The 26,624-nt window shown below is 53.2% G+C and overlaps 1 protein-coding gene across 1 annotated transcript; it reads left to right on the plus strand.

Moving 5' to 3' along the window:
• On the plus strand, positions 1 to 26,624 carry COLGALT1 (collagen beta(1-O)galactosyltransferase 1). Its single transcript, XM_031004317.3, has 12 exons — positions 1 to 433; positions 3,792 to 3,902; positions 4,829 to 4,946; positions 10,855 to 10,989; positions 11,953 to 12,157; positions 15,936 to 16,055; positions 20,677 to 20,753; positions 20,843 to 20,949; positions 21,439 to 21,571; positions 22,938 to 23,065; positions 24,159 to 24,365; positions 24,634 to 26,624. The coding sequence occupies exons 1-12, from the start codon at positions 174 to 176 to the stop codon at positions 24,899 to 24,901; spliced, it is 1,869 nt and encodes a 622-aa protein (XP_030860177.2). The 5' UTR covers positions 1 to 173; the 3' UTR covers positions 24,902 to 26,624.

Below are 26,624 nucleotides of genomic sequence, written 5' to 3' on the forward strand. Positions count from 1 at the left end.
GACGTCACTCCGGGCCTTGGGCCTCGGAGAGCGTCTGGAGGCGGGGCCTGGACTTCACGCCCGGCGCGCTCCTCCCCTTTAAGGCGCGCGGCCGGGCGGGGCCCCTATGACCCCTTTAAGGCACGGCCAGAATCCTCCCGCAGAAAAACGACTTAAAGGAGACGCGTGGCGTGATGGCGGCGGCCCCACGCGCGGGCCGGCGGCGCGAGCAGCCGCTCCTGGCGCTGCTGCTTCTGCTGCTGGCGCCACTGCCGCCGGGGGCCCCGCCGGGCGCCGACGCCTACTTCCCCGAGGAGCGCTGGAGCCCGGAGTCGCCCCTGCAGGCGCCGCGCGTGCTCATCGCGCTGTTGGCGCGAAACGCGGCCCACGCGTTGCCCACCACGCTGGGCGCACTCGAGCGGCTGCGGCACCCGCGGGAGCGCACGGCGCTATGGTGAGCAGAGCCCGCTGTCCCCATCGGGCGGGTCACGCGAGCCCCTGCTTGCTGTCCCCATAGGGGTGGGTCCACGCGAGCCCCTGCCCGCTGTCCTCTTCTGGGCGGGTCCGCGCGTGCTTCCTGCTCGCTACCCCCATCGGGACGGTTCTACGCATGCCCCTGCCCGCCGCCCCCATCGGGACGGGTCCACGCGTGCCCCCTGCCTGCTGTCCTCCCATGGGGCCAGACACAGCCCTCCCCAAAACACAAGCGGGACCGAGTTCCTCCTGCTGGCTCCTTTGGGGTGGGCTGGGCACCGCTCCTGCCTGCTGGACCCTACTAGGGCAGATCCGCCTCACTGACTGGGGCTCTAACTCCCTCTGGAGCACGTACACCTCCAAAGGACGGAGCCCAGAGCCCCCACTGGGGCGTTGCCAGAGGCCACATCTAACAGCAAGCCTTTCTGTGCCGGCTGCTGCCCTTAAGCTTGAACTCAGCCTGGCTCCAGGCCCCAGTCAAACCCCTGCCCTCAGACCGGCGTGGGTGGAGTCCAGGACCAGATGGCCCAGGAGGAAGTGGATGCTTTCTTGGTAGGGAATGGGGCAGAGCTCTGAAGAAGCCTCTGACTGGTGACTTCTCACTCTCTGCCTCAGTTTTCTCAAATGGAAAATGGGTCCGGGTGCAGTGGCTCACGCAGTAATCCTAGCAATTTGGGAGGCCAAGATAAGCGGGTCACTTGAGCTCAGGAGTTCGACACCAGCCTTGCCAACATGGCAAAACCCCGTCTCTAGAAAAAAAATAGAAAAATTAGCCAGGTGCGGTGGTGTGTGCCTGTAGTCCCAGCTATTCAGGAGGCTGACTCAGGAGAATCGCTTGAGCCCAGGAGTTCGAGGCTGCAGTGACCTATGATTGCACCACTGCACTCCAGCCTGGGCTACAGAGTAAGACCTGCGTCTAAAAAAAGAAAAAGAAAAGAAAATGAGCGTATTAATATAATTCTCTTTTTGGGTTTGTCTCTGAAGATTATCCAGTTAATGGATGTGGAGCCCTTGGGTCTGGCATGGGCTTGGCTGTCAGTGATTTTATTATTATGATTACTGTCATTGCTGGTGTTACTGTCAACTTAATTTATTTGGCAGAATTAGCTTTTGGCACTATGGTCAAACTAAACTCCCAAATGTCGCTTTTCCTTCCACCTGATTTCCCAGCCTGGATAATCCAAATACACAATTGGTACTTAACAAATGTTTGTTGAATGAATAATTGACTGCAGCCCACTGAAGTGGTGTGGCTCACAGGAGAAGATGAAGGCAGGGTAAGGGATTTATGAGATATACTTTGAGATATACTTTTTTTTTTTTTCTTAGACGGAATCTTGCTCTGTCGCCCAGGCAGGAGTGCAGTGACACGATCTCAGCTCATTGCAACCTCCGCCTCCGGGTTCAAGTGATTCTCCTGCCTCAGCCTCCCGAGTAGTTTGGGATTACAGGCGCGCGCCACCATGCCTGGCTAATTTTTGTATTTTTAATAGACGCAGGGTTTCACCATTGTGGCCAGGCTTGTGTCGATCTCCTGACCTCATGATCTGCCTGCCTCGGCCTCCCTAAGTGCTGGGATTGCAGGCATGAGCCACAGCACCCTGCTGAGATACACTTTTTTTTTGATACAGGGTTTTACATCTGTCGTCCAGGCGGGAGTGCAGTGGTGCAATCCTAGCTCACTGCAACTTCCCCCTCCTGGGCTCAAGTGATTCTCCTGCTTCAGCTTCTCGAGTAACTGGGACTACAGTCATACGCCACTGCGCCCAGCTAATTTTTGTATTTTTTCTAGAGACGGGGTTTTGCCCTATTGGCCAGGCTGGTCTCGAACTCCCGAGCTCAAGTGACCTGCCCACCTCGGCCTCCCAACATACTGGGATTACAGGCGTGAGCCATTGCACCCAGCTGGTTTCTGATATATACATTTCATTTTTTAACATTTTTTATTTACTTATTTTTTGAGACTGAGTCTCGCTCTGGTTGCTCAGGCTGGAGTGCAGTGGCACGATCTCGGCTCACTGCAACCTCCTCCTCCCAGGTTCAAGCGATTCTCCTGTGGGTTCAAGCAATTCTCCTGCCTCGGCCTCCTGAGTAGCTGGGATTACAGGCGCCCGCCACCACACCCAGCTAATTTTTTGTGTTTTTAGTAGAGACGGGATTTCACCATGTTGGCCAGGCTAGGCTCAAACTCCTGGCCTCAAGTGATTCACCCGCCTTGGCCTCCCAAAGTGCTGGAATTACAAGCGTGAGCCACCATGCCCGGCCTAATTTTTGTATTTCTAGTAGAGATGGGGTTTCGCCATGTTGGCCAGGCTGGTCTCAAACTCCTGACCTCAGGTGATCCAACCGCCTCGGCCTCTCAAAGTGCTGGGATGACAGGCGTGAGCCACCGTGCCTGGCCTGATCTATACATTACAAAAATTGCCGTGTGCGGTGGCTCACGCCTGTCATCCCAGCACTTTGGGAGGCTGAGGCAGGTGGATCACCTGAGGTCAGGAGTTCGAGAGCAGCCTGGCCAACATGGCGAAACCCCATCTCTACTAAAAATACAAAAATTAGCTGGGCATGGTGGCGTGCACCTGTAATCCCAGCTACTCGGGAGGCTGAGGCAGGAGAATTGCTTGGACCTGGTAGGCGGAGATTGCAGTGAACCAAGATTGTGCCACTGCACTCTAGCCTGGGCGACAGAGCAAGACTGTGTCTCAAAAGAAAAAAAAAAATTAAGTTACACATATTTGTTAGTGAATGTGGTTTGCAAGATCTTAGATGCTCAGTAATAAAACAGCCAATCACTAATGTGTCTTTCCAAAATTAGCTTGTTTAATCCTTCCACTTCCCGGTAAACTGGGTCCTGTTCCCACCCCCATGTTACAGATGAGGAAACTGACATGGAAAGGGAGAAATGGGCCGGGCGCGGTGGCTCACGCTTGTTAAGTCCAGCACTTTGGGAGGCCAAGGTGGGCGGATCACGAGGTCAGGAGATCGAGACCAGCCTGGCCAACATGGTGAAACCCCGTCTCTACTAAAAATACAAAAAAATTAGCCGGGTGTGGTGGTGGGCGCCTGTAGTCCCAGCTACTTGGGAGGCTGAGACAGGAGAAGGCGTGAACCCGGGAGGCGGAGCTTGCAGTGAGCCGAGATCACGCCACTGCACTCCAGCCTGGGCAACAGAGTGAGACTCTGTCTCAAAAAAAAACAAAGGAAAAGGAGAAGTGTCCTGTCCAGGGGTACATAGCTGGTGGGAGGCCAGTTGGGGATGGTGGTCCTTGACTTGCCTCACTGCTGCCTGGTCCTGCCTCAGTCTCCCCAAGTACGCTGCCTGTCCCCTCTCCCTGCAGGGTGGCTACGGACCACAACATGGATAACACATCAACTGTGCTGCGGGAGTGGCTGGTGGCCGTGAAGAGTTTGTACCATTCCGTGGAGTGGCGGCCAGCAGAGGAGCCCAGGTGAGCATCTTTCCCCTGCTCCTAGTCTGATTGGGCTTTGTCTCTGCTCACACACCCTCTATGGCTCCCCATTGCCCCAGGACAATTACAGGCCCTCAGTCCCTGCCTCCAGCCCAGCCAGGCAGCATTAAGCTACTCTGACCCTCCCTCAGCTTTACAAATAGACCATAATCCTCCTCTCAGACCTTTGCCCAAGCCGTTCCCTGTACCTAGAATTCTTTCACTCCCTTTTTCTTCTGGGGACGCCCACTGCTTTGTTCCCTGGCTCACTGACTCAGTCTTGGTCCCAGCACTGGCTTTGCTGTTTATCTACTCCCTAAAGCCCTGGGCAGCATGGACTCCCTGCCCCCACCCAGTTCCTTTCTGGTTTTTTTTTTTTTTTTTGAGACAGGGTCTCACTCCCTCACCCAGGCTGGAGTGCAGTGGAGTGAACACAGCTTACTGCAGCCTTTAACTCCTGGGCTCAAGCCATCCTCCCACCTCAGCCTCCTGAGTAGCTGGGACTACAGGCACATGTAACCATGCCTAGCTAATGTTTTTGTATTTTTTGTAGAGATAGGGTCTCACTGTGTTGCCCAGGCTGGTCTCAAAGTGCTGGCCTCAAGTGATCCTCCCACCTCTGCCTCCCAAAGTGCTGGGATCGCAGGCGTGGGCCACTGCACTGGACCCCGCTGAGCTTCCTTCCTTCCTTCCCTCCAGTGTGCCTCGGGCTTTCTTCCCTCCAGGCCTTTGCACAGGCTGTACCTCCGGCCAGGAACATTCTCCCCACTTCTCTTTCCTCGTCGTTTACTTTTTCCCATCCCTCAGATCAGCTTACACGTCCCCTCCTCCAGGAAGCTCTCTCTGAGTACCCCGAAGGCAGCTCAGGCCCTCACTGGGCTTTGATAGTGCCTTGTGATGTCCACATCACAGCTGCCTCCCCATAGGTCCTACCCGGACGAGGAAGGCCCGAAACACTGGTCTGACTCACGCTACGAGCATGTCATGAAGTTGCGCCAGGCAGCCCTGAAATCAGCTCGAGACATGTGGGCTGATTACATCCTGGTAAGTTTCTCAGCCGGCGGGATATGGATCACAGGCAGGTCTGGGTATCCCCAGGGAAGGCGGAGCAGCAGGATGCCAGGACCATCCTTAATGTTGTTTTGCAGAAGGGTAAACTGAGGCTTAGAGAGGGGAGATGAGTTGCTTGAGGTGATATGGTTGGTCAGTGGAGGAGGAGCTGGGATTCATTTGATCCTCAGCACTAGGAATGAATGGGCTTTTCTGTCCCCAGTTGTCCCCTGTGTTTGGACACTTGGGTCAAGTACATTTTTATTTTTTTATTTTTTGAGACAGAGACTCACTCTGGTGCCCAGGCTGGAGTGAAGTGCCGCAATCTCGGCTCACTGCAACCTCTGTCTCCTGGGTTCAAGCGATTCCCCTGCCACAGCCTCCTGAGTAGCTGGGACCACAGGCACCCACCACCACGCCCGGCTAATTTTTTATTTTTATTTTTGTGGAAGCCAGGCATGGTGGCTCATGCCTATAATCCCAGCACTTTAGGAGGCCAAGGCGGGTGGATCACTTGAGGTCAGGAGGTCGAGACCAGCCTGGTCAACATGGTGAGACCCCATCTCTACTAAAAATACAAAAATTAGCCGGGCGTGGTGGCAGGTGCCTGTAATCCCGGCTACCTGGGAGGCTGAGGCAGGAGGATTTCTTGAACCTAGGAGGCAGAGGTTGCAGTGAGCCAAGATCATGCCACTGCACTCCAGTCACTGGGCGACACAGTGAGACTCCATCTCATAAATAAATACATAAATAAGTATTTTTCAAAAATAACAAATAAAAAATATTTTTGTAGAGATGGGGTCTTGCTATGTTGCCCAGGCTGGTCTCCAACCCCTGGGCTCAAGTGATCTTCCTGCCTCGGCCTCCCAAAGTGCTGGGATTACAGGCATGGACCACCGTGCCTGGCCGTGTCACGTCTGTTTTTATCACCATCATATGTAATGGCCAAACCTTTGGGTCACTTCCAAGAAGCAGGAGGAAGGGGTCAGGGCTGGGGGGTGGTGGCCACATTGAATTGCTGAGGCCTGACTTGCACTTCCTCCTCCTGTGGGGACATTGTCTCATGGGGAAGGGAACGGTTGAGTCTTTTTATTTTTTTCTTGAGCCAAGATCGCGCCACTGCACTCCAACCTGGGCCACAGTATGAGACTCTGTCTCAAAAAAAAAAAACAAAACAGACTTATAGATTGAATATTACTATTATTTTTTAATTTGTATAAACTTATGGAGCACAAGTGTAATTCTGTTACATGCATAGATTGTGAAGTGGTGAAGTCTGAGATTTTGGGGCATCCATCCCCTAAATAATATACATTGAACCCATTACACAATTTTCTATGATCAACCCCAAATGTTATTTCAGCCTTCATACTTTTCTATATTCTCCTGATTTTCTTTTTTCTTGTTTTTTTGAGACAGAGTCTCTGTTGCCCAGGCTGGAGTGCAGTGGCACAATCTCGGCTCACTGCAGCCTCCTCCTTCTGGGTTCAAGCAATTCTTCTGCCTCAGCCTCCTGGGTAGCTGGGATTACAGGCCCCCGCCATCATGCCTGGCTAATTTTTGTAATTTTAGTAGAGACGGGGTTTCGCCATGTTGGCCAGGCTGGTCTCTAAAGTCCTGACCTCAGGTGATCCAGCTGCCTCGGCCTCTCAAAGTGCTGGGATTATAGGTGTGAGCCACCACATCCAGCCCATCTCTTAAAACAAACAAACAAAAAGCAGAAAAGAAAAAGCAAAGAGTCAAGTGAGCAAAGTGATTACGATGCAGTGGTGGCTAGAGGTCCAAGTACACAGGCCAGTGGAGGCACTTGGTGTCTACTTGGAGGGGAATGGGGAGCCATGGAAGGTGTGTGAGCAGGGGAGGTCTGTGTTCTGATTTGAGATTTTCAGAAGCCGCTGTGGACCAGGCGTGGTGGCTCTTGCCTCTAAATTCAGTACTTTGAGTGGCTGAGGCAAGTGGATTGTTTGACTTCAGGAGTTTGAGACCAGCCTGGTCAACATGGTGAAACCTTGTTTCTACCAAAATATAAACATTAGCTTGGCATGGTGTTGCGCGCCTGTAACCCCAGCTACTTGGGAGGCTGAGGCAGGAGAATCTCTTGAACCCGGGAGGCAGAGGTTGCAGTGAGCTGAGATCGCACCACTGCACTCCAGCCTGGGCGACAGAGTGAGACTCCGTCTCAAAAAAAAAAAAAAGCCACACACTAGCAGGAGGCTGGAGTAGAGGCCCAAGCAGGGTATCAGCAACTGATGGACAGGCCTGCATGGGGTGGGGGCCGTGGAGAAAGGCAGGGGGTTCAGGATGCGTCACGAGGTGAAGGAGACAGGTTCTGCTTTGACACTGGATGTGAAGGTGCCAGGGAGAGAGGAACTGGGACAGTGCCACGTCTAGGGAGGATGGATGGAGCTCCTGAGGGGACCCTTTCGCTTGGTGCCTTACCAGACCATTTTATAGATGAGGAAACAGAGGCTGACAGAGGGAGGGGACATCTTGCCTGGTGGGGTGTCAGAACTGGCAAGGAGGCAGAGAGGTGGATCTGGAGCCTTCCAGAGCCTTCTGACACAAAGCTGCCTTGTCCTGCCTCTAGGATTTTGCTTTTGTGGTTTGAGGTTGCCTGGCTTTAGCTTTTTTTTTCCCTCAGCAAACCGGGGTGGAGCTCAAAGTGCTGGTTCAAAACTCAAAGTGGCTTTTGACACAAAATAATATTTTCGTGTTTCTTTTTTTTTTTTTTTTTTTTTTTTTTGAGACAGTGTCTCACTCTGTCGCCCAGGCTGGAGTGCAGTGGCGCAATCTTGGCTCACTGCAGCCTCCATCTCCTGGGGTCAAATGACTCTCCTGCTTTGGCCTCCCAAGTAGCTGGGACTACAGACGCTTGCCACCATGCCCGGCTATTTTTTTTTTTTTTTTTTGTGACGGAGTCTCACTCTGTCGCCCAGGCTGGAGTGCAGTGGTGCGATCTCAGCTCACTGCAAGCTCTGCCTCCCAGGTTCACACCATTTTCCTGCCTCAGCCTCCTGAATAGCTGGGACTACAGGCGCCCGCCACCACGCCCGGCTAATTTTTTGTATTTTTAGTAGAGACAGGGTTTCACCATGTTGGCCAGCATGGTCTCGATCTCCTGACCTCGTGATCCACCTGGCTTGGCCTCCCAAAGTGCTGGGATTGCAGGCGTGAGCCACCGCCCCTGGCCAGCATCTAAATTTTAATTGTATCTCCTGGAGAGATTCACTTTCTCCTCTTTCTTGTTTGGTTTAATTGAAGTCAGTTCACATATATATTTATTTGTTTTGCAACCACCACCTCTAATTCTAGAACATTTTCATTCCCCAGAAAGAAAACCCTATTCCCTTCAGCAGTCACTCCCCAACTCCCCATTCCTCTCCCCTAGGCCCTGGCAGCCACTAATCTGCTTCCTGTCTATGGATTTGTCAGTGGAATGTCACACTATGTGGCGTTTCGTGTCTGGTTTCTCTCACTCAGCATTGAGTTTTCAGGGTTCATTACAGCCTGGATCAGTGCTTCCTTCCTTTGTATGGCTGACTCTTATTCCGTTGTCTGGGTGGACCACGTTGTGTTGATCTCCTCATCCGTTGATGGACACACTTCAGTCACTTCCACCTTTTTTGGCTGTTGAGACTCCTTTTTTTTTTTTTTTTTTTGAGACAGAGTGTTGCTCTGTCACCCAGGTTTGCAGTGCAGTGGCACGATCTCGGCTCACTGCAACCTCCATCTCCTAGGTTCAAGCGATTCTCCTGCGTTAGTCTCCCGAGTAGCTGAAATTACAGGCATATGTCACCATGCCCGGCTAATTATTTTTATTTTTTTTTTATTTTTAGTAGAGACGGGGTTTCACCGTGTTGCCCAGGCTGGTCTTGGACTCTTGACCTCATGTGATCTGCCTGCCTTGGCATCCCAAAGTGCTAGGATTACAGGTGTGAGCCACTGCACCCGGCCTGGCTGTTGGGATTCTGACATGAACATGAGTGTACAAAGACCTGTTTGAATTATGTGGGCATGGTGGTGCGTGCCTGTATTTAATGCCAGCTACTCAGGAGGCTGAGGCAGGAGAATCACCTGAACCTAGGAGGTGGAGGTTGCAGTGAGCCGAGATCACGCCACTGCACTTCATCGTGGGTGACTGAGCAAGACTCTATCTCAAAAACAAATAAACAAACAAACAAAGAAGCTGTTTGAGTCCTTTCTTTCAATTCTCTTGGTTCATACCTAGGAATGGAATTCCTGGATCATGTAGTAATTCTATGTTTAGCTTTTTGAGGAACTGCCACAGTGATCTGGCTGTTTGTTCTGCATTAATATTCAAAGGTCACAGATTCAAACATCCAGAGGGACCGGATGGGGTGTGTAACATGACCACAGGGCTTGTCCTAAGACCCAGCCACCTCCCCTCTGCAACTGAAGGTTGCCATGTGGAAATGGTATTCTCAAGTTGCCAGGGGATACTGGAATTCTAGTTTTTGTTGTTGTTTATGGCAGTTGATCCAAATATTCTAAACGATACTGCCTGGGTAACAGAAAGCATCTCTGTGGACCAGCAGTAAAAGAAAAAAAAATCCAGACCGGGCACGGTGGCTCACACCTGTAATCCCAGCACTTTGGGAGGCCGAGGCAGGCGTATCACTTGAGATCAAGAGTTCGAGACCAGCCTGGCCAACCTGGTGAAACCCCATCTCTACCAAAAAATACAAAAATTAGCCTGACGTGGTGGCATGTGTCTGTAATCCCAGCTACTTGGGAGACTAAGGGAGAATTGCTTGAACATGGGAGGTGGAGGTTGCAGTGAGCCAAGATCACGCCACTGCACTCCAGCCTATGCAACAGGAGACGCCATCTCAAAAAAACAAAAACAAAAAACCTTCTAGTAGTTCTGTGATATATCATGACTTCTGTGTCTTTACATCCTGGTAGAGGGGGAACGTCCAGACCTAATCATTTTCTATGTGTGATTTTATATATATATATATTTAATTTTAGTCTAGGTGTAGTGGCTCAGACCTGTAATCCCAGAACTATTGTAGGCCATGGCGGGAGGATCGCTTTGAGCCCAGGAGTTCAAAACCACCCTAGGCAATGTAGAGGGATCCTGTCTCTACAAACATAAAAATAAAAATGAAAACATTATCCAGGCATGGTGATGCGTGCCTGTACGCTCAGCTACTTGGGAGGCTGAGATGAGAGGATCACTTGAGCCCAGAAACTCCAGGCTGCAGTGGGCTACGATTACACCATTGCACTTCAGCCTGAGTGACACAGCAAGATGCTATCCCTTTAAAAAATAAAAAATGAAGAAAAAGTAAAATACTAGGCCAGGCATGGTGGCTCACGCCTGTAATCCCGGCACTTTGGGAGGCCGAGGTGGACGGATCACATGAGGTCAGAAGTTTAAAACCAGCCTGGCCAACATGACGGTACCCTGTCTCTACTAAAAATACAAAAAGTTACCCGGGTGTGATGGTGCACGGCTGTAGTTGCAGCTACTCGGGAGGCTGAGACAGGAGAATCGCTTGAACCCAGGAGGCAGAGGTTGCAGTGAGCTGAGACCACACCACTGCACTCCAGCCTGGGTGACAGAGCGAGACTCCGGCTCAAAAAAAGAGAAGGTTTTGCTACCTTCTTGCTTATTGGTTGTTCATTTATTTCTCAGGGCTATCTCAGTGCCTAGAATTTTCTTTGAAGGAACTGAAGACCTTTGCTTTATTTCCATGATCCAGGGGATCCTGCAGGCCCCCAAAACGGGGTCCCTGCTTCATTTCATCCGGGGGTGCTTCCAGAGGTCTTTGCCAGACCCCCAGGGCACTGGCCTTTGCCCCAGCTGTTCTGAATGGTAGCCTGACCTGGGGTCACCCTGGCAGCCCATGCTGATGCTTCGTGGGGTGTTTTGCAGTTTGTAGATGCGGACAACCTGATCCTCAACCCTGACACACTGAGCCTGCTCATCGCTGAGAACAAGACGGTGGTCGCCCCCATGCTGGATTCCCGGGCTGCGTACTCCAACTTCTGGTGTGGAATGACTTCCCAGGTAGAGTGAGGGCCTGGGGACTGTGGGGACTGGGCTGAGCAGGGGGGTGCCGTGGCTAGAGTGTAACTTACTGTCACACAACCTCGTGGTGTGTGTTTTACAAAAATCATGGAAGCTGGGCACGGTGGCTCACACCTGTAACCCCGGCACTTTGGGAGGCTGCGGCAGGCGGATTGCCTGAGCTCAGGAGTTTGAGACCATCCTGGGCAACATGGTGAAACCCCATCTCTACTAAAAAAAAAAAATTAAAGAAATAAGCCGGGTATGGTGGCACATGCCTGTCCTCCCAGCTGCTCGGGAGGCTGAAGCATGAGAATCACTTGAACCCAGGAGGCGGAAGTTGCAGTGAGCCGAGATCACGCCACTGCACTCCAGCCTGGGTGACGGAGTGAGACTTGGTCTCAAAAACAAAACAAAACAAAAACTCATTATGGTAATCTTTAAACAGCCCTCTGAGGCCAGACAGGAGGGAAGAATAGAGGGTCCTTGATTGTCCCCCACCATGCTATTCCAGAGGTGGAAACAGAAACACAGAGAGGAAGTGACTTGCCTAAACTCACACAGCTAGCAAGTGGTGGTGTCAGGATGGGACTTCAGGCATGGCTTGATCCAGGTGTTTGGATAACTGTCTTTCTCCATCCTTTGGGTGGGTTCATTCTCAGACAGCTTGAGAGTGATCCCAGCAGCGTCCAGCCATCATCCATTCTGATTGGGCAATTGCTAGTCTCCTCTCTACACTACCTCTGAACTCATTACTGAAGCTGGGGAAATACAAGGCTCTTTCTTATTGGCCAGGCCTGGCCACAGGTCCCACACTGGGCTTGAGTCTGGGGTCCTGGGACCACAGGCGCACACTGCTGTGCCTGGCTGTCCGTCTGGTCCTGTTCCATGCCGCCCACTATCACGGGTCTCCATCCTCACCTTTCAAGACCCCTACGCGGAACTCTCACTCTCTCCCCACAGGGCTACTACAAGCGCACACCTGCCTACATCCCCATCCGCAAGCGAGACCGCCGGGGCTGCTTTGCAGTTCCCATGGTGCACTCGACCTTCCTGATCGACCTGCGGAAGGCGGCGTCCAGGAACCTGGCCTTCTACCCACCTCACCCTGACTACACCTGGTCCTTTGACGACATCATCGTCTTTGCCTTCTCCTGCAAGCAGGCAGGTACGTACATGAGGGGTCTGCCATCGCAGGGGCATCTGCCTGGTTCTTTGGGTTTTGCACTAAGCCAGTTCAGAGCACACTGAAGATTCACAGAACCCAAACAATGCAGCGCAGGGCTGACTTCAGGTGCAGCTGTATCTAGGTGTTCAGATAATGTCTCCAGGACCCAGTTTCTCTCCAGCCCTGGCTTTGCTGGTTAGCTTCATTCCCTAGCTCTTTAAGATCTATTGGTTGGTCAGGCAGAGTGGCTTATGCCTGTAATCCCAACAATTTGGCAGGCTAAGGCGGGTGGATCATTTGAGGTCAGGAGTTTGAGACCAGCCTGGCCAACATGGTGAAACCCCATCTCTACTAAAAATACAAAAATTAGCCGGACGTGGTGGTGCTACTCGGGAGGCTGAGGCGGGAGGATCACTTGAATATGGGAGGCGGAAGTTGCAGTGAGACGAGATCATGCCACTGCACTCCAGCCTGGGCGACAAAGTAAGAATCCTTCTCAAGAAAAAAATACCTATTGATTGCATGTTACTATTATTTTTTAATTTGTGTAAATTTATGGAGCACAAGTGTAATTTTGTTACGTGCATAGATTGTGAAGCGGTGAGTCAGAGATTTTAGGGCATCCATCCCCAAATAATATACATTGAACCCGTTACGCAATTTTCCATGATCAACCCCAAATGTTATTTCAATCTTCATACTTTTCTATATTCTCCCAATTTTCTTTTGTTTTTTTTTTGAAGTAGAGTCTTGCTCTGTCACCTAGGCTAGAGTGCAGTGGTGCGATCTTGGCTCACTGCAACCTCTGCCTCCTGGTTCAAGAGATTCTCCTGCCTCAGCCTCCCAAGTAGCTGGGATTACAGGCATACGCCACCATGTCTGGCTCATTTTTATATTTATAGTAGAGACAGGGTTTCCCCAGGTTGGCCAGGCTGGTCTCAAACTCCTGACCCCAGGTGATCCGCCCACCTCGGCCTTCCAAAGTGCTGGGATTACAGGAGGGAGCCACTGCACCTGGGCCGTTCTCCTAATTTTCTACAGTTGAGCATATATTAATTGTTTAATTGGGAAAACGAATATTTAAAGAGACAGAAAGCACAGCCTCATGTTGACTTGTTGTTTACTGGAAACCAGAGGTTGGCAAACTGACCAACTGACCTGCAGGCCAAACCTGGCCCACTAATTACTTTTTTTTTTTTTTTTTTTGAGACGGAGTCTCGCTCTGTTGCCCAGGCTGGAGTGCAGTGGCCCGATCTCGGCTCACTGTAAGCTCCGCCTCTTGGGTTCACACCATTCTCCTGCCTCAGCCTCTCGAGTAGCTGGGACTACAGGCGCCCGCCACCACGCCCGGCTAATTTTTGTATTTTTAGTAGAGACGGGGTTTCACTGTGTTAGCCAGGATGGTCTTGATCTCCTGACCTTGTGATCCGCCTGCCTCGGCCTCCCAGAGTGCTGGGATTACAGGCGTGAGCCACCGCACCCGGCCCCACTAATTACTTTTATATGGCCACAAGCTAACAACAACTTTTATATTTTATTTTTATTTTTTTAGAGACACAGTCTTACTCTGTCACCCAGCCTGGACTGCAGTGGTGTGATCGTAGCTCACTGCAGCCTCAACCTCCTGGGCTCAAGCAATCCTCTCATCTCAGCCTCCAGACTGGCTGGGGCTATAGGCACCTGCCGACATGCCCAGCTAATTGAAAAAAGAATGTTTTTTGTAGAGGTGGGGTCTTGCTATGTTGCCCAGACTAGACTTGAACTCCTGGCCTTAAGTGATCCTTCCCACCTCAGCCTCCCAAAGCGCTAGGAATACAAACGTGAGCTATGGCGCCTGGCCAACAATTTTTACATTTTTATTATTTATTTATTTATGTATTTGAGACAGGGTCTCCCTCCGTTGCCCAGGCTGTAGTACAGTGGCATGATCTCAGCTCACTGCAACCTCCACCTCCCAGGTTCAATTGATTCTCCTGCCTTAGCCTCCCTAGTAGCTGGGACTACAGGTGTGCACCACCACGCCTGGCTAATTTTTGTATTTTTAGTAGAGATGGGGTTTCGCCTGTTGGCCAGGCTGGTCTCAAACTCCTGACCTCAGGTGATTCACCCGCCTCAGCCTCCCAAAATGCTGGGATTACGGGCATGAGCCACCACACCCAGCCAATTTTTACATTTTTAAATCACTGGGGAAAAGAATCAAAAGAAGAAGAATATTGTGACATATGAAAACTGTATGAAATTCAGATTTCATTGCCCATCAATAAATTGTCATCAGTACCCAGCCAAGCCCATTCATTTAAGTGTCGTCTGTAGCTGCTTTCAAGTGCCACAGGCAGAACACAGTCATTGAGATAGAAACCGTCTGGCACACAAGCCTAAAATACTTACCACCTGGCCCTTTATAGAAGAAATTGACCAATTAAAATTAAAAGAGGCCGGGTGTAGTGGCTCATGCCTGTAATCCCAGCACTTTGGGAGGGTGAGGCGGGCAGATCACATGAGGTCAAGAGTTTGAGGCCAGCCTGGCCAACATGGTGAAACCCGTCTCTGCTAAAAATACAAAAATTGGCTGGGCATGGTGGTGGGTGCCTGTAGTCCCAGCTACTTGGGAGGCTGAGGCACAAGAATTGCTTGAACCCAGGAGGCAGTGAACCGAGATCACACCACTGCAATCCAGCCTGGGTGACAGAGCGAGACTCTGTCTCAAAAAAAAAAAAATAATTAAATTAAAAGAGCATCATTGAGTTTTTTAGTCTAAAAAAGATACAAACTTGGCCGGGCTCAGTGGATCACTTGAGGTCAGGATTTCGAGACCAGCCTGGCCAACGTGGTGAAACCCCACCTCTACTAAAAAAAAATACAGAAATTAGCTGGGTGTGGTGGCGGGTGCCTGTAATCCCAGCTACTTGGGAGGCCGAGGCAGGAGAATTGCTTGAACCCCAGAGGCGGAGGTTGCAGTGAACCGAGGTGGCACCACTGAACTCCAGCCTGGGCGACAGAACGAGACTCTGTCTCAAAAAAAAAGATACACACTCATAAAAATTTAAACCATCCAGAAAAGGATAGATGTAGAAGGAAGTAACTTAACTCACATTTTGTCAAACTTTCCTTTTTGTGCCTCAACATGCATTTTTACTGTTTTTTTGTTGGGTTTGTTTTTGAGACAGGGCCTTGCCCTGTTGCCTAAGCTGGAGTGCAGTGGTGCCATCATAGCTCATGGCAGCCTCAAGTCTCCTGGGCTCAAGTGATCCTCCTGCCACAGCCTCCCGAGTAGCTGGGACCATAGGCAGGTACCACCATTCCCAGCTAATTTTAAAATTATTTGTAGAGCCGGGCGTGGTGGCTCATACCCGTAATCCCAGCACTTTGGGAGGCCAAGACAGGTGGATCACCAGGTCAGGAGATGGAGACCATCCTGGCTTAACATGGTGAAACCCTGTCTCTACAAATACAAAAAATTAGCAAGGCATGGTGGCATGTGCCTGTAGTCTCAGCTACTAGGGAGGCTGAGGCAGGAGAATCGCTTGAACCCAGGAGGCGGAGGTTGCAGTGAGCCAAGGTAGTGCCACTGCACTCCAGCCTGGGAGAGTGAGACTCTGTCTTAAAAAAAAAAAAGTTTTGTAGAGATAAGGTCTTGCTCTGTTGCCCAGGCTGGTCTCAGACATCTGACCTCAAGCGATCCTCCTGCGTTGGCCTCCTGAAGCCGTGGGATGGAAGGCATGAGCCACTGGGCCTCGCCTGTTTTTACATTTGTCTGTTGCTTCTCTGCCCACTGCAGAGGTTCAGATGTACGTGTGCAACAAGGAGGAGTACGGATTCCTGCCAGTGCCATTGCGCGCCCACAGCACCCTCCAGGATGAGGCCGAGAGCTTCATGCACGTGCAGCTGGAGGTCATGGGTGAGTCTGCCTGCACACCACCCTGGGAGGTGCCAGGTTGCCTCCATTTCACTGATGTCTCGAATCTGTCCCGTGAGCACTGACTGAGTGCCAGGCAGATGGAAGTCCCTGTGGGGGGTGCTGGGTGCAAGGGCATGTGTGAACGAGGTGGAGGGTTGTCCCTGCTCTCACAGAGTGCTGGTTTGCAGGTAGCTGTACACAGCATGCTTGGGGTTGTCGGGTGGGCTTCCTGGAGGAGGTGGCATTAAGGGGCAGGTTGAGTAGGAGTTCACCAGAAAGGGGATTGCAGCAGGAGGTGGTAGTGTGGGCAAAGGCCGGGAGGCTGGAAGGGACGTGAACCTGGGGAACAGGCAAGGTCAGTGATCCCCTGGGGCTGGTATCCAGGACCAGGGTGGATGGCCTCAGAGACCAGGCTGAGGAAGGGACTTTCCCCCTGAGGACAGTCAGGAGCTATAGAGGACATGAAAACTGAGAGGACAGCAAAGTTTTCACTAAAGAACTGCATGTATAGGCCAGGCATGGTGACTCAAACCTGTAATTCCAGCACTTTGGGAGGCCAAAGTGAGAGGGTTGCTTGAACCTAGGAGTTCAAGATCAGCCTGGGCAACATAGTGAGACCCCATCTCTATATAAAAAAAAATTTTGGCCGGGTGCGGTGGCTCATGCCTGTAATCCTAGCACTTCGGGAGGACGAGACGGGCAGATCACAAGGTCAAAAGATGGAGACCATACTGACCAACATGGTGAAACCCCATCTCTACTAAAAATACAAAAAAAATTAGCTGGGTGTGGTAGCGGATGCCTGTAGTCCCAGCTACTTGGGAGGCTGAGGCAGGAGAATCACTTGAACCCGGGAGGCGGAGGTTGCAGTGAGCCGAGATCGTGCCACTGCACTTCAGCCTGGCAACAGAGTGAAACTCCGTCTCAAAAAAAAAAAAATTTTTTTTTAATTAGTCTGATATGGTGGCACATGCCTGTATTCTAGCTACTCAGGAGGCTGAGGTGGGAGAATCCTTTGAGCCCAGGAGTTGGAGGCCGCAGTGAGCCATAATCGTGCCACTGCACTACAGCCTGGGTAATAGAGTAAGTCTGTCTCAAAAATAATAACAATAAAAAATAATTATCCCAGCTCTTTGAGAGGCTGAGGTGGGCAGATCCCTGGAACCCAGTAGTTTGAGAACATCGTGGGCAACATGGTGAAACCTTGTCTTTACCAAAAAAAAAAATAACAAAAATTAGCCAGGTGTGATGGCACACACCTGTGGTCCCAGCTACTCGGGAGGCTGAGGCGAGAGGATCCCTTGAGCCCAGGAGGTCGAAGCTGCAGTGAGCCATGATTGCTCCACTGCACTCCAGCCTGGGCAGCAGAGCCAGACCCTGTATCAATAAATAAATAAATAAAAATTTTTAAAAATCCATGAACTATGAAACCAGCAGCCGTCCCTCTAAAGCTGAAGGAGCATGCAGGGCTGAGCTGTAATTGAGGTTGTCTAGGGCTGGTGCTCCCATCTCAGCCATTGCTAATGTGGGCCTCGCCCTGCACTGGGCGCAGAAAGCCCTGCCAAAGCCACTGCCATTCCCACCACTGCATAGATGGAGACTGGGTGGGAGGGGTGAGGCCTCTGTCCCGGGGCTCAGTTTCCCCAGCCTTACTGATTTCTGAACGAGTCTATCTGCGGCTCCCCCTGGTGGCTCAAGATGGAATAGCACCCTGCTCTTTGTGTTTTGGGGAGACTTTTTTTTTTTTTTGAGACGGCGTCTCACTTTGTCACCCAGGCTGGAATGCAGTGGCGCATTCTGGGCTCACTTGAAACCTCCGCCTCCTGGGTTCAAGCGATTCCCCTGCCTCAGCCTCCCGAGTAGTTGGGATTACAGGTACCTGCCACCACACCTGGCAAATTTTGTATTTTTAGTCGAGATGGGGTTTCACCATATTAGCCAGGCTGGCCTCGAACTCCTGACCTCAGGTGATCCACCTGCCTCGGCCTCCCAGAATGCTGGGATTACAGGTGTGTGCCACCGCGCCTGGCCTGGGGGAGACTTTTGAGTCTTTTTGAGGTGACACCTGGAGACTGCACAGTCACTGGGGCAGGCCCCCCACAACACCCAAGAGTGGCATACTTAGGTGTCCAGGTCCCACCCGGCTACAGTTGGGGGTGGTGGGTCTCCATTTATCACCAACTCCCATCAGAAACGGGCCTGAGAAGCGTCTCTGTGGCTACCAGAGTTTTCCCAGTTTAAGTTCTCACATATATTTGTGTTGTCATTTCCTTTTTTTTTTTTTTTTTTTTTTTTGAGACAGAGTCTCGCTGTTACCCAGGCTGGAATGCAGTGGCAGAATCACAGCTCACCGCAGCCTCAACCTCCTTGACTCAAGCGATCCTTCCACCTCAGCCTCCTAAGTAGCTGAGACCACAGGTGCATGCCACTACCATGCTCAGCTAATTTGTTAATTTAGGTTTTTGGTTTTTTTGGTTTTTATTTTTTTGAGATGGAGTCTTGCACTGTCGCCTGGGCTGGAGTGCAATGGTGCGATCTTGGCTCACTGCAACCTCTGCCTCCCGGGTTCAAGTGATTCTTCTGCCCCAGCCTCCCAAGTAGCTGGGTTTAACAGGCGCTTGCCACCACGCCTGGCTAATTTTTTGTATTTTTATTTTTATTATTTATTTATTTATTTTTTTTTTTTTTGAGACGGAGTCTCGCTCTGTCTCCCAGGCTGGAGTGCAGTGGCCTGATCTCGGCTCACTGCAAGCTCCGCCTCCTGGGTTCACGCCATTCTCCTACCTCAGCCTCCCGAGTAGCTGGGACTACAGGCGCCTGCTACCACATCCGGCTAATTTTTTGTATTTTTATTAGAGATGGGGTTTCACTGTGTTAGCCTGGATGGCCTCGATCTCCTGACCTTGTGAGCCACCTGCCTCGGCCTCCCAAAGTGCTGGGATTACAGGCGTGAGCCACTGCGCCCGGCTAGTTTTTTGTATTTTTAGTGGGGACAGGGTTTCAGTATGTTGGCCAGGCTGGTCTCGAACTCCTGACCTCATGATCTGCCCGCCTCAGCCTCCCAAAGTGCTGGGATTACAGGCATGAACCACTGTGCCTGGCCTTCTTTTTTGCTTTTTTTGGAGATGGAGTCTCTGTCACCCAGGCTGGAGTGCAGTGTCACCATCATAGCTCGCTGCAGCCTTGAACTCCTGGGCAATCCTTCTGCCTCAGCCTCCCAAGGAGCTACAGATTTCCCCTTTTAAAAGCACACAAGCCATATGGATTAGGGCCCACCCTGATGACCTCATTTTAACTCGATGACCTCTGTACACAACCCTGTGTCCAAATAGGATCATATCCTGGGGTACTGGTGGTTGGCACTGGGGAGACACAGTTCACCCCATGACATAGTGTGTGATCTCATGACATCTCTTTGTGAAACCTCTCAGTGGCTTATTGGCCCATTTTATAGATGACGAAAGCTGAGGCTCAGGCCAATCAAGAATATACAGCATGCCATCATTTCTTGGTTCATTCTGCAAGCAATTACTGAGTGCTTGCTGTGTGCCAAGCCCCTGTGTTGGGCACTAGGGGCCCAGTGTGAGCAGACATACGTGGTGTCCTTCCCAAGGGGCTCACAACAGACAGGCACAGGGCCAGGGGGTTAGGGCAGCAAGGATGCGAGCTTTGGTGGTGCAAGTCCAGGTGCTGCTGGGGCCCAGAGGAGGTGCCTGGCTCAGCCTAGGGAGGTGGGAGTGGGGAGGGTGACCCCCATGCCCAGGGCATCATAGCTGAGAAGTAAGGTTACAGAGCAGAGAAAGGAAGGGTATTTCAAGCAGGGACCCAGCATGTGCAAAGGCCGTGAGGTAGGAATGGGGGTTCTTTGGGTTGGCAGGGGCATAGAGGTGGGGCTGGGGGGGGGTAGAGTGAAGCTGGAGCATGGGGCGTGGCCAGGGCTTAGAGGCGGGGTTGGGGGCGGAGTGAAGCTGGAGCCCAGGGCGTGGCCACGGCTGAGAGTCGGGGCTGGGAGCAGGGTGAAGCTGGGGCCTGGGGTGTGACCAGGACTTAGAAGCGGGGCTGGGGGTCGGAGCGAAGTTGTTGCATGGCCAGGGTTTAAAGGTGGGGCTGGGGGGGTGCAGGGTGAAGTTGGAGCCTGGGGCATGGCCAGGGCTTAGAGGCAAGGCTGGGGGAGGCTGTGGGGTGAAGCGGGGGCCTGGGGCGTGGCCAGGGCTGAGTGGTGCGGCTGGGGGGCAGGTTGAAGCTATAGCCTGGGGTGTGGCCAGGGCTTAGAGGCGGGGCTAAGGGCAGGGTGAGGCTGGGACCTGGGGCGAGTCCAGGGCTGAGTAGTGGGGCCTTGGGCGCGGTGAAGCTGGGGCCTGGGGTGTGGCCAGGGCTGAGAGGCAGGACTGGGGGCGGGGTGAAGCTGGGGCCTGGCGTGTGGCCAGGGCTTTGGGCGCTGTGCAGGGTTCAAATGACATGGGAGGGGCTCCTAGAGAGCAGCGCTGATGTGGGCGGAGCCAGGTCGACTTTGTGGGCCGAGCCAGTCTGACTGGGAGCCATGGAGCGGGTGGGGAAAGCGTGTTGGAGAGAGGCTGGAGGCTCCTCACCGCAGCGACTCCTCAACGTCTGTGCCCCACAGTGAAGCACCCGCCAGCAGAGCCCTCCCGCTTCATCTGGGCTCCCACCAAGACACCGGACAAGATGGGCTTCGACGAGGTGGGCTGGGCCTTCCCTGGAGGCGGGGCGGGGGCTGGAGGGCCCTTGTTTGCAGGGGCTGATCTGGCTGGGGACTCTCCGGGCTGCAGGTCTTCATGATCAACCTGAGGCGGCGGCAGGACCGGCGGGAGCGCATGCTGCGGGCGCTGCAGGCACAGGAGATCGAGTGCCGGCTGGTGGAGGCCGTGGACGGCAAGTGAGTCCGAGGCCTGGGGGTGGGGGGGCGGGTCCGCACGTGGATGTGGGTGTAGACCTCGCTGGTAGACGGCAAGTGATTCAGATGGGGGCGGGCGTGGTGTCCAAACAGATGTAGACCACGTCAGTGGGCGTCATGAAGGGGAAGTGAATGGGACCCTGGGGAAGGGGCAGATCCTCACAGTTGTAGACCATGGAAGGCAAGTGAGTCCTGACCCAGGGGAATGGGTAGGTTTGCATGCTGCCAGTGTAGACTGGTGGGGACTATGGAGGGGTAAGTCAGTCAGACCACAGGAGGGGAGGAGAGCAGGTTTGCCCGCGAGTGTATACCATGTGCAGGCGAGTGAGGCCCCATGTGCCTGGAAGGGGTGCCAGTGCTACAAGAGGTGGACCAGCTGCTCAACGCCGCAGGGGGTGGTGGAATGGCCGGGGATGGCAGAATGGCAGGCAGGGTGAACCTTCTTCGTGACCTTCTCCTCCTCCTCTCCAGAGCCATGAACACCAGCCAGGTGGAGGCGCTGGGGATCCAGATGCTGCCTGGCTACCGGGACCCCTACCACGGCCGGCCCCTCACCAAGGGTGAGCTGGGCTGCTTCCTGAGCCACTACAACATCTGGAAGGAGGTGTGTCCTGAGTGATGGGCGGGGCCAGAGTTATGACTCTAGATCTCATCGGAGATTTGGACGGGGAAGGGGTTGAAGGAGTTCCCCAAAGCCCCGGCTAGGCATCCAGCCTCAGCCATGGGACCCATGGCCTCTCTTTAGTGAATGATGCGCCACACCAGCTGTATCAACCCCAGGTGTGCCTGCCGTCCTTCCATTGCGCAAATGTGGAAACTGAGCCTGGGGGAAGGGGTGAGCCCTTTTGAGCAGCAGGTGGTGTCTGGGGCCTGGGACCTGTAAACAAATCCTCGTTACTCCCAGCCTGGTCTCTATGCTTGACGTTTAGTACTAGAAGTCATGGCCACAGAGCCACTTTAAACCAGCACCTGCCCAGGCATCCTCATCCACCCTCAGAGGGAGAGGCTGTGATTGGAGGAGGGTGTCTGACTGGGCTTCGAACTTGGGTCGTCAGGGCCGGGCATGGTGGCGCACACCTGTGGTCCCAACTATTTGGGAGGCTAAAGTGGGAGAGTGGCTTGAGCCCAGGAGTTAAGGCTGCAGTCAGCCAGATCGTGCCACTGCACTGCAGACTGGACAACAGAGCAAAACCGTGTCTCAGAAAAAAGAAAAATGGCTGGGCGTGGTGGCTCATGCCTGTAATCTCAGCACTTTGGGAGGCCGAGGCAGGCGGATCACCTTAGGTCAGGAGTTCAAGACCAGCCTGGCCAACATGGTGAAACCTAGACTCTACTAAAAATACAGAAATTATCTGGGTGTGGTGGTGGGCGCCTGTAATCCCACTACTTGGGAGACTGAGGCAGGAGAATCACTTGAACCCAGAAGGCAGAGGTTGCAGTGGGCTGAAATCATGCCATTGCACTCCAGCCTGGGCGACAAGAGTGACACTCCATCTTGAGAAAAGAAAAATAAATAAAATCTGGGTGTAGTGGCACATGCCTGTAGTCCCAGCTACTCAGGAGGCTGAGGCAGAATTACTTGAACCTGGGAGGCGGAGGTTGCAGTTGAGATCGTGCCACTGCACTCCAGCCTAGGCGACAGGGCGAGACTCCGTCTCAAAAAAAAAAGAAAAAGAAAAGAAAAACTTGTTATCATCAAACATGAAGCCAAATGGGGGTGTGCGGCTGCAAGGCGGGAGGTGCATGAGGCGTGGGCATTTGAGGGGCTGGGAGGCCTTTCTCTTCTGAGATCCATCATGGATGGGAGAGGGCAGAGGTTTGGATGTCCAGATGTCCCTGGAGCTAGGAGAGGCAGGGAGATGCACTGGCTTCTCTACGGGTCTTTCAAACCTTCTCAAAGCAAAGCTCTGTGCTTTAGGGTCAGGCCTGGCCTTGGCCTCCCTGTGACGTGGCGGGGCTTCCTCCCTCAGGTGGTGGACCGGGGGCTGCAGAAATCGCTTGTGTTTGAGGATGACCTGCGTTTCGAGATCTTCTTCAAGAGACGCCTGATGAACCTCATGCGGGATGTGGAGCGGGAGGGCCTGGACTGGGACCTCATGTGAGTGGGGGTCTGAGGGTGGGGTGAAGCTGGGGCCTGGGGCAAGGCCAGGACTTAGAGGTGGGGGTGGGGGCAGGGTGGAGCTGGGACCTGTGGATGGGTCATGGCTTAGAGGCGGGGCTTGAAGGTGGGGTGGAATTGGAGCCTAGGTACATGGCCAGGGCTTAGAGGTGGGGCTGGGAGGCGGAGTGGAGCTGAATCCTAGGGGCGTGGCCACAGCGCTGCAGCTGAGCCTAGAGCCTGTATGTCTGGGTGTGGTCAGGGTGGTGGGCGTGGCCAACCCTTGGAAGCGTAGCAGGAGGGCTCACGTGGTCCCTGGGCCTGAAGGCACTGTCACGGCTGTAGCCTATAGGGAAGGGGCTTGGAAGGATCACCCAGAACTCAAGGGACCTGGCCAGAAGCCTGCAGGCTTGGTCAGGGCTTAGAGACTTGACTGAGGCCTGTGGAGGTGGATGTGGCTAAAATTTGACTGGGCAGCCTGTGGGCGTGGCTGAAGAGCATGGGGGTGTGGTCAGAGCTGGAGGTGTGGCCGAAGAGTGTGGGGGCGTGGCCAGGGCGCCTGGGTCTTAGACAAGCCCCGGGATGGGAGTGCCACCAACATGTTTCCAGCACTGGAGCCGTCCTTCTCTTCTGTAGGTGGGCTGGTTTGTCCTCTCCCTTCCTCCACCTCTTTTCCCTTCCATGTGCAGTGCCCTAATCTGCATTCTGGGAACACTGCCTCATGTGAATAGTAACTGCACCCCTCCATTCCTGACTGCCCCCCCCCCCCATCAGGGCACCTCGCCCACCTCCACCTCCACTGTCCTCTGAACTCAGAGCAGCTTCAGCCTCAGAGAACGTCTGCGTGATCCTGCTCTCCCCAGCTCCAAATCCTCCATGGCTCCCTCACGCCCTTTGGAAAAACTCACTCTTCTCCCCCATGACCGCCAGACCCCTGGGCTCCTGCATTCGCTCCATCCAGTCACAGCGCTCCGCAAACATGCTGAGCCTGCTCCCATCCCAGGACCTGACGGGGTAACTAGATCCCTGGCTTTCTGGGCAAGCTCCCTCCGGAGGGCGGGAGGAGAGTGACAGGCCCGATCTTGCACCCCAGCTATGTGGGCCGGAAGCGGATGCAGGTGGAGCACCCCGAGAAGGCTGTGCCCCGCGTGAGGAACCTGGTGGAGGCCGACTACTCCTACTGGACCCTGGCCTACGTGATCTCCCTGCAAGGCGCCCGCAAACTGCTGGCTGCTGAGCCACTCTCCAAGATGCTGCCTGTGGACGAGTTCCTGCCTGTCATGTTCGACAAACACCCAGTGTGAGAGGGGCAGGCGGCTGCTGGGCTGGGGTTTCACGGTGGGTCTGTCCTGGGAGAGTGGGGGTGTGAGACTCACGGGCTCCGAGAAGATGTCTCTTCTTTTGCCTGCTTCTGCCTCCGTTTGCCCCCTCCCAGATCTGTCTCCATTTGTATCCCCTGCACACTTACGTTTTAATCTGTCCCCGCTGACTTCACCCCCAATTTTTCCTCCAGCTGTCCCCTCCCCTGAAGCCATTGCTGCCCCTCACTCCCCTCCTCCTCCCCCCAGGTCCGAGTACAAGGCCCACTTCTCCCTCCGCAACCTGCATGCCTTCTCCGTGGAGCCGCTGCTCATCTACCCCACACACTACACAGGAGACGATGGCTATGTGAGTGACACCGAGACCTCAGTCGTATGGAACAATGAGCACGTCAAGACCGACTGGGACCGCGCCAAGTCCCAGAAGATGCGGGAGCAGCAGGCACTGAGCCGTGAGGCCAAGAACTCGGACGTGCTCCAGTCCCCACTGGACAGTGCTGCCCGGGATGAACTCTGAGGGGTAGCAGCCAGAAAGCCAAAGCAGCCATCGGTGGCCTAGGCTCCACGTGCTTACTGAGGATATCAGGGCCACCTCTGGACCCCTTGGCAGGCCACAGAGAGCTCTCGTGTGGGGTGGTGTCCAGCCAGCTCTTGCTAAGCAATCACGTGCACACAGGCAGCATTAATGGAGTGCCTACCGCATGCCAGCAACAGGGCTTGGCCCTGGGGAATTGGGAGGAACCAAGCCCTCTTCATCTGTTCATGTGCCCAGCATTTATTAAGCACCGGCTGTATGCAAGGTTCCCATGTTACGGCAGTGAATGAGGCATAATTGTTCTCTCCATCAGCGATTGATTCAGTCATCAAGCAGTTACTGATCAGATTAAGAATCAGGCACTAGTGATACACATTCATTTTTAAAATTCATTCAAGGATTTATTGAGTGCCTACTATGTGTTGGGTGCCATTCCAGGCTCTGGGATTTTTTTTTTTTTTTTTTTTAAGAGTAGAGTCTCGCTCTGTCACCCAGGCTGGAGTGCAGTGGTGTGATGTTGGCTCACTGCAGCCTGCGCCTCCCAGCGTCCAGCAATTCTTGTTTTTCGGCCTCCCAAGTGGCTGGGACTATAGGTGTGTGCCATCACATCTGGCTAGTTTTTGTATTTTTAGTAGAGACGGGGTTTCACCATGTTGGCCAGACTGGGCTCGAATTCCTGACCTCAAGTGATCTGCCCGCCTTGGCCACCCAAAAGTGCTGGGGTTACAGGCATGAGCCACTGTGCCCAGCCCAGGCTCTGGGAATATTGAGATAAATAAGATGCTTCTATCCATTTATTCAAGCACATATTGATCACCTACTGTGTGCCTGGCACTCGTGTCACGAAGATAAGTTCCTGATTCGGTATACTTACTGAGCACCTGCTGTGTGCAGGGAGCTGAGCTATGGGATGGGAATGGGAGTAAACAAGGTACTTTTCACTTTTTTCTTGTTTTCCTCACTGCTAGACGGTGTGGGAACTTCTCACTCATTGGCTTCTTTCCCACACACCTGAAGAGCACTGACTGTGTGCCGGGCACTAGTGATACAAAAGAATGTGACAGTTGTTCAGTCTGCATTTTCGATCATGGGCTACATGCTGAGTGCTGGGGCACAGAGATGAACAAGATCGGTTCCTTCACTTCTTCATGCCACAAGCGTTTATTGAGCACCTGTGTGCCAGGCCTCACAGACTCCCAGTTGGGTTCAAGAATGGTTGACTGAGTTTGATTTTTCCTGTACCCCCGGTCGTCTGAGCTGTGTGCAGACAACATCCCCCCACCACCCAAGAGGGAGGGTAGCTCTTCCGCCACCAGGGGCAACCACAGGTCCTGGTGGCCCCACGCCACATGTTAGCCCCCCTGGAGGGGGCGCCAGTTGGAGACGGGGGCTGGGTGTCCCTGGCCCACCCCCGGTCCCCTGTGCTTTACCTCCCTGCCCTTGCGTCTCAGGTGTGGTCCCTGCCTGCTTGATGAAGTTGCTCTGTTCAAGCCTTTGGTGGGATCATGTGTTTGGGGGCTTTTAGGGGACCCAGCTGCACTGGGGCACTGCCCGTGGCCTGGGTAGGACATTTCCCAGCAAGGGCTGGAGGAGCTGCCGTGCCTTCAGCCTGAATCGAATGTCAGAACCAGCCAGCGGTGCTTCACCCTCTTGGGGATAACTTGCTTATTTTTTTAATAAATGTTCCTGGTTGGTTTTCACAGCA

Source organism: Gorilla gorilla, chromosome 20 (genome assembly GCF_029281585.2).
Source record: "Gorilla gorilla gorilla isolate KB3781 chromosome 20, NHGRI_mGorGor1-v2.1_pri, whole genome shotgun sequence".
NCBI lineage: Eukaryota > Metazoa > Chordata > Mammalia > Primates > Hominidae > Gorilla > Gorilla gorilla.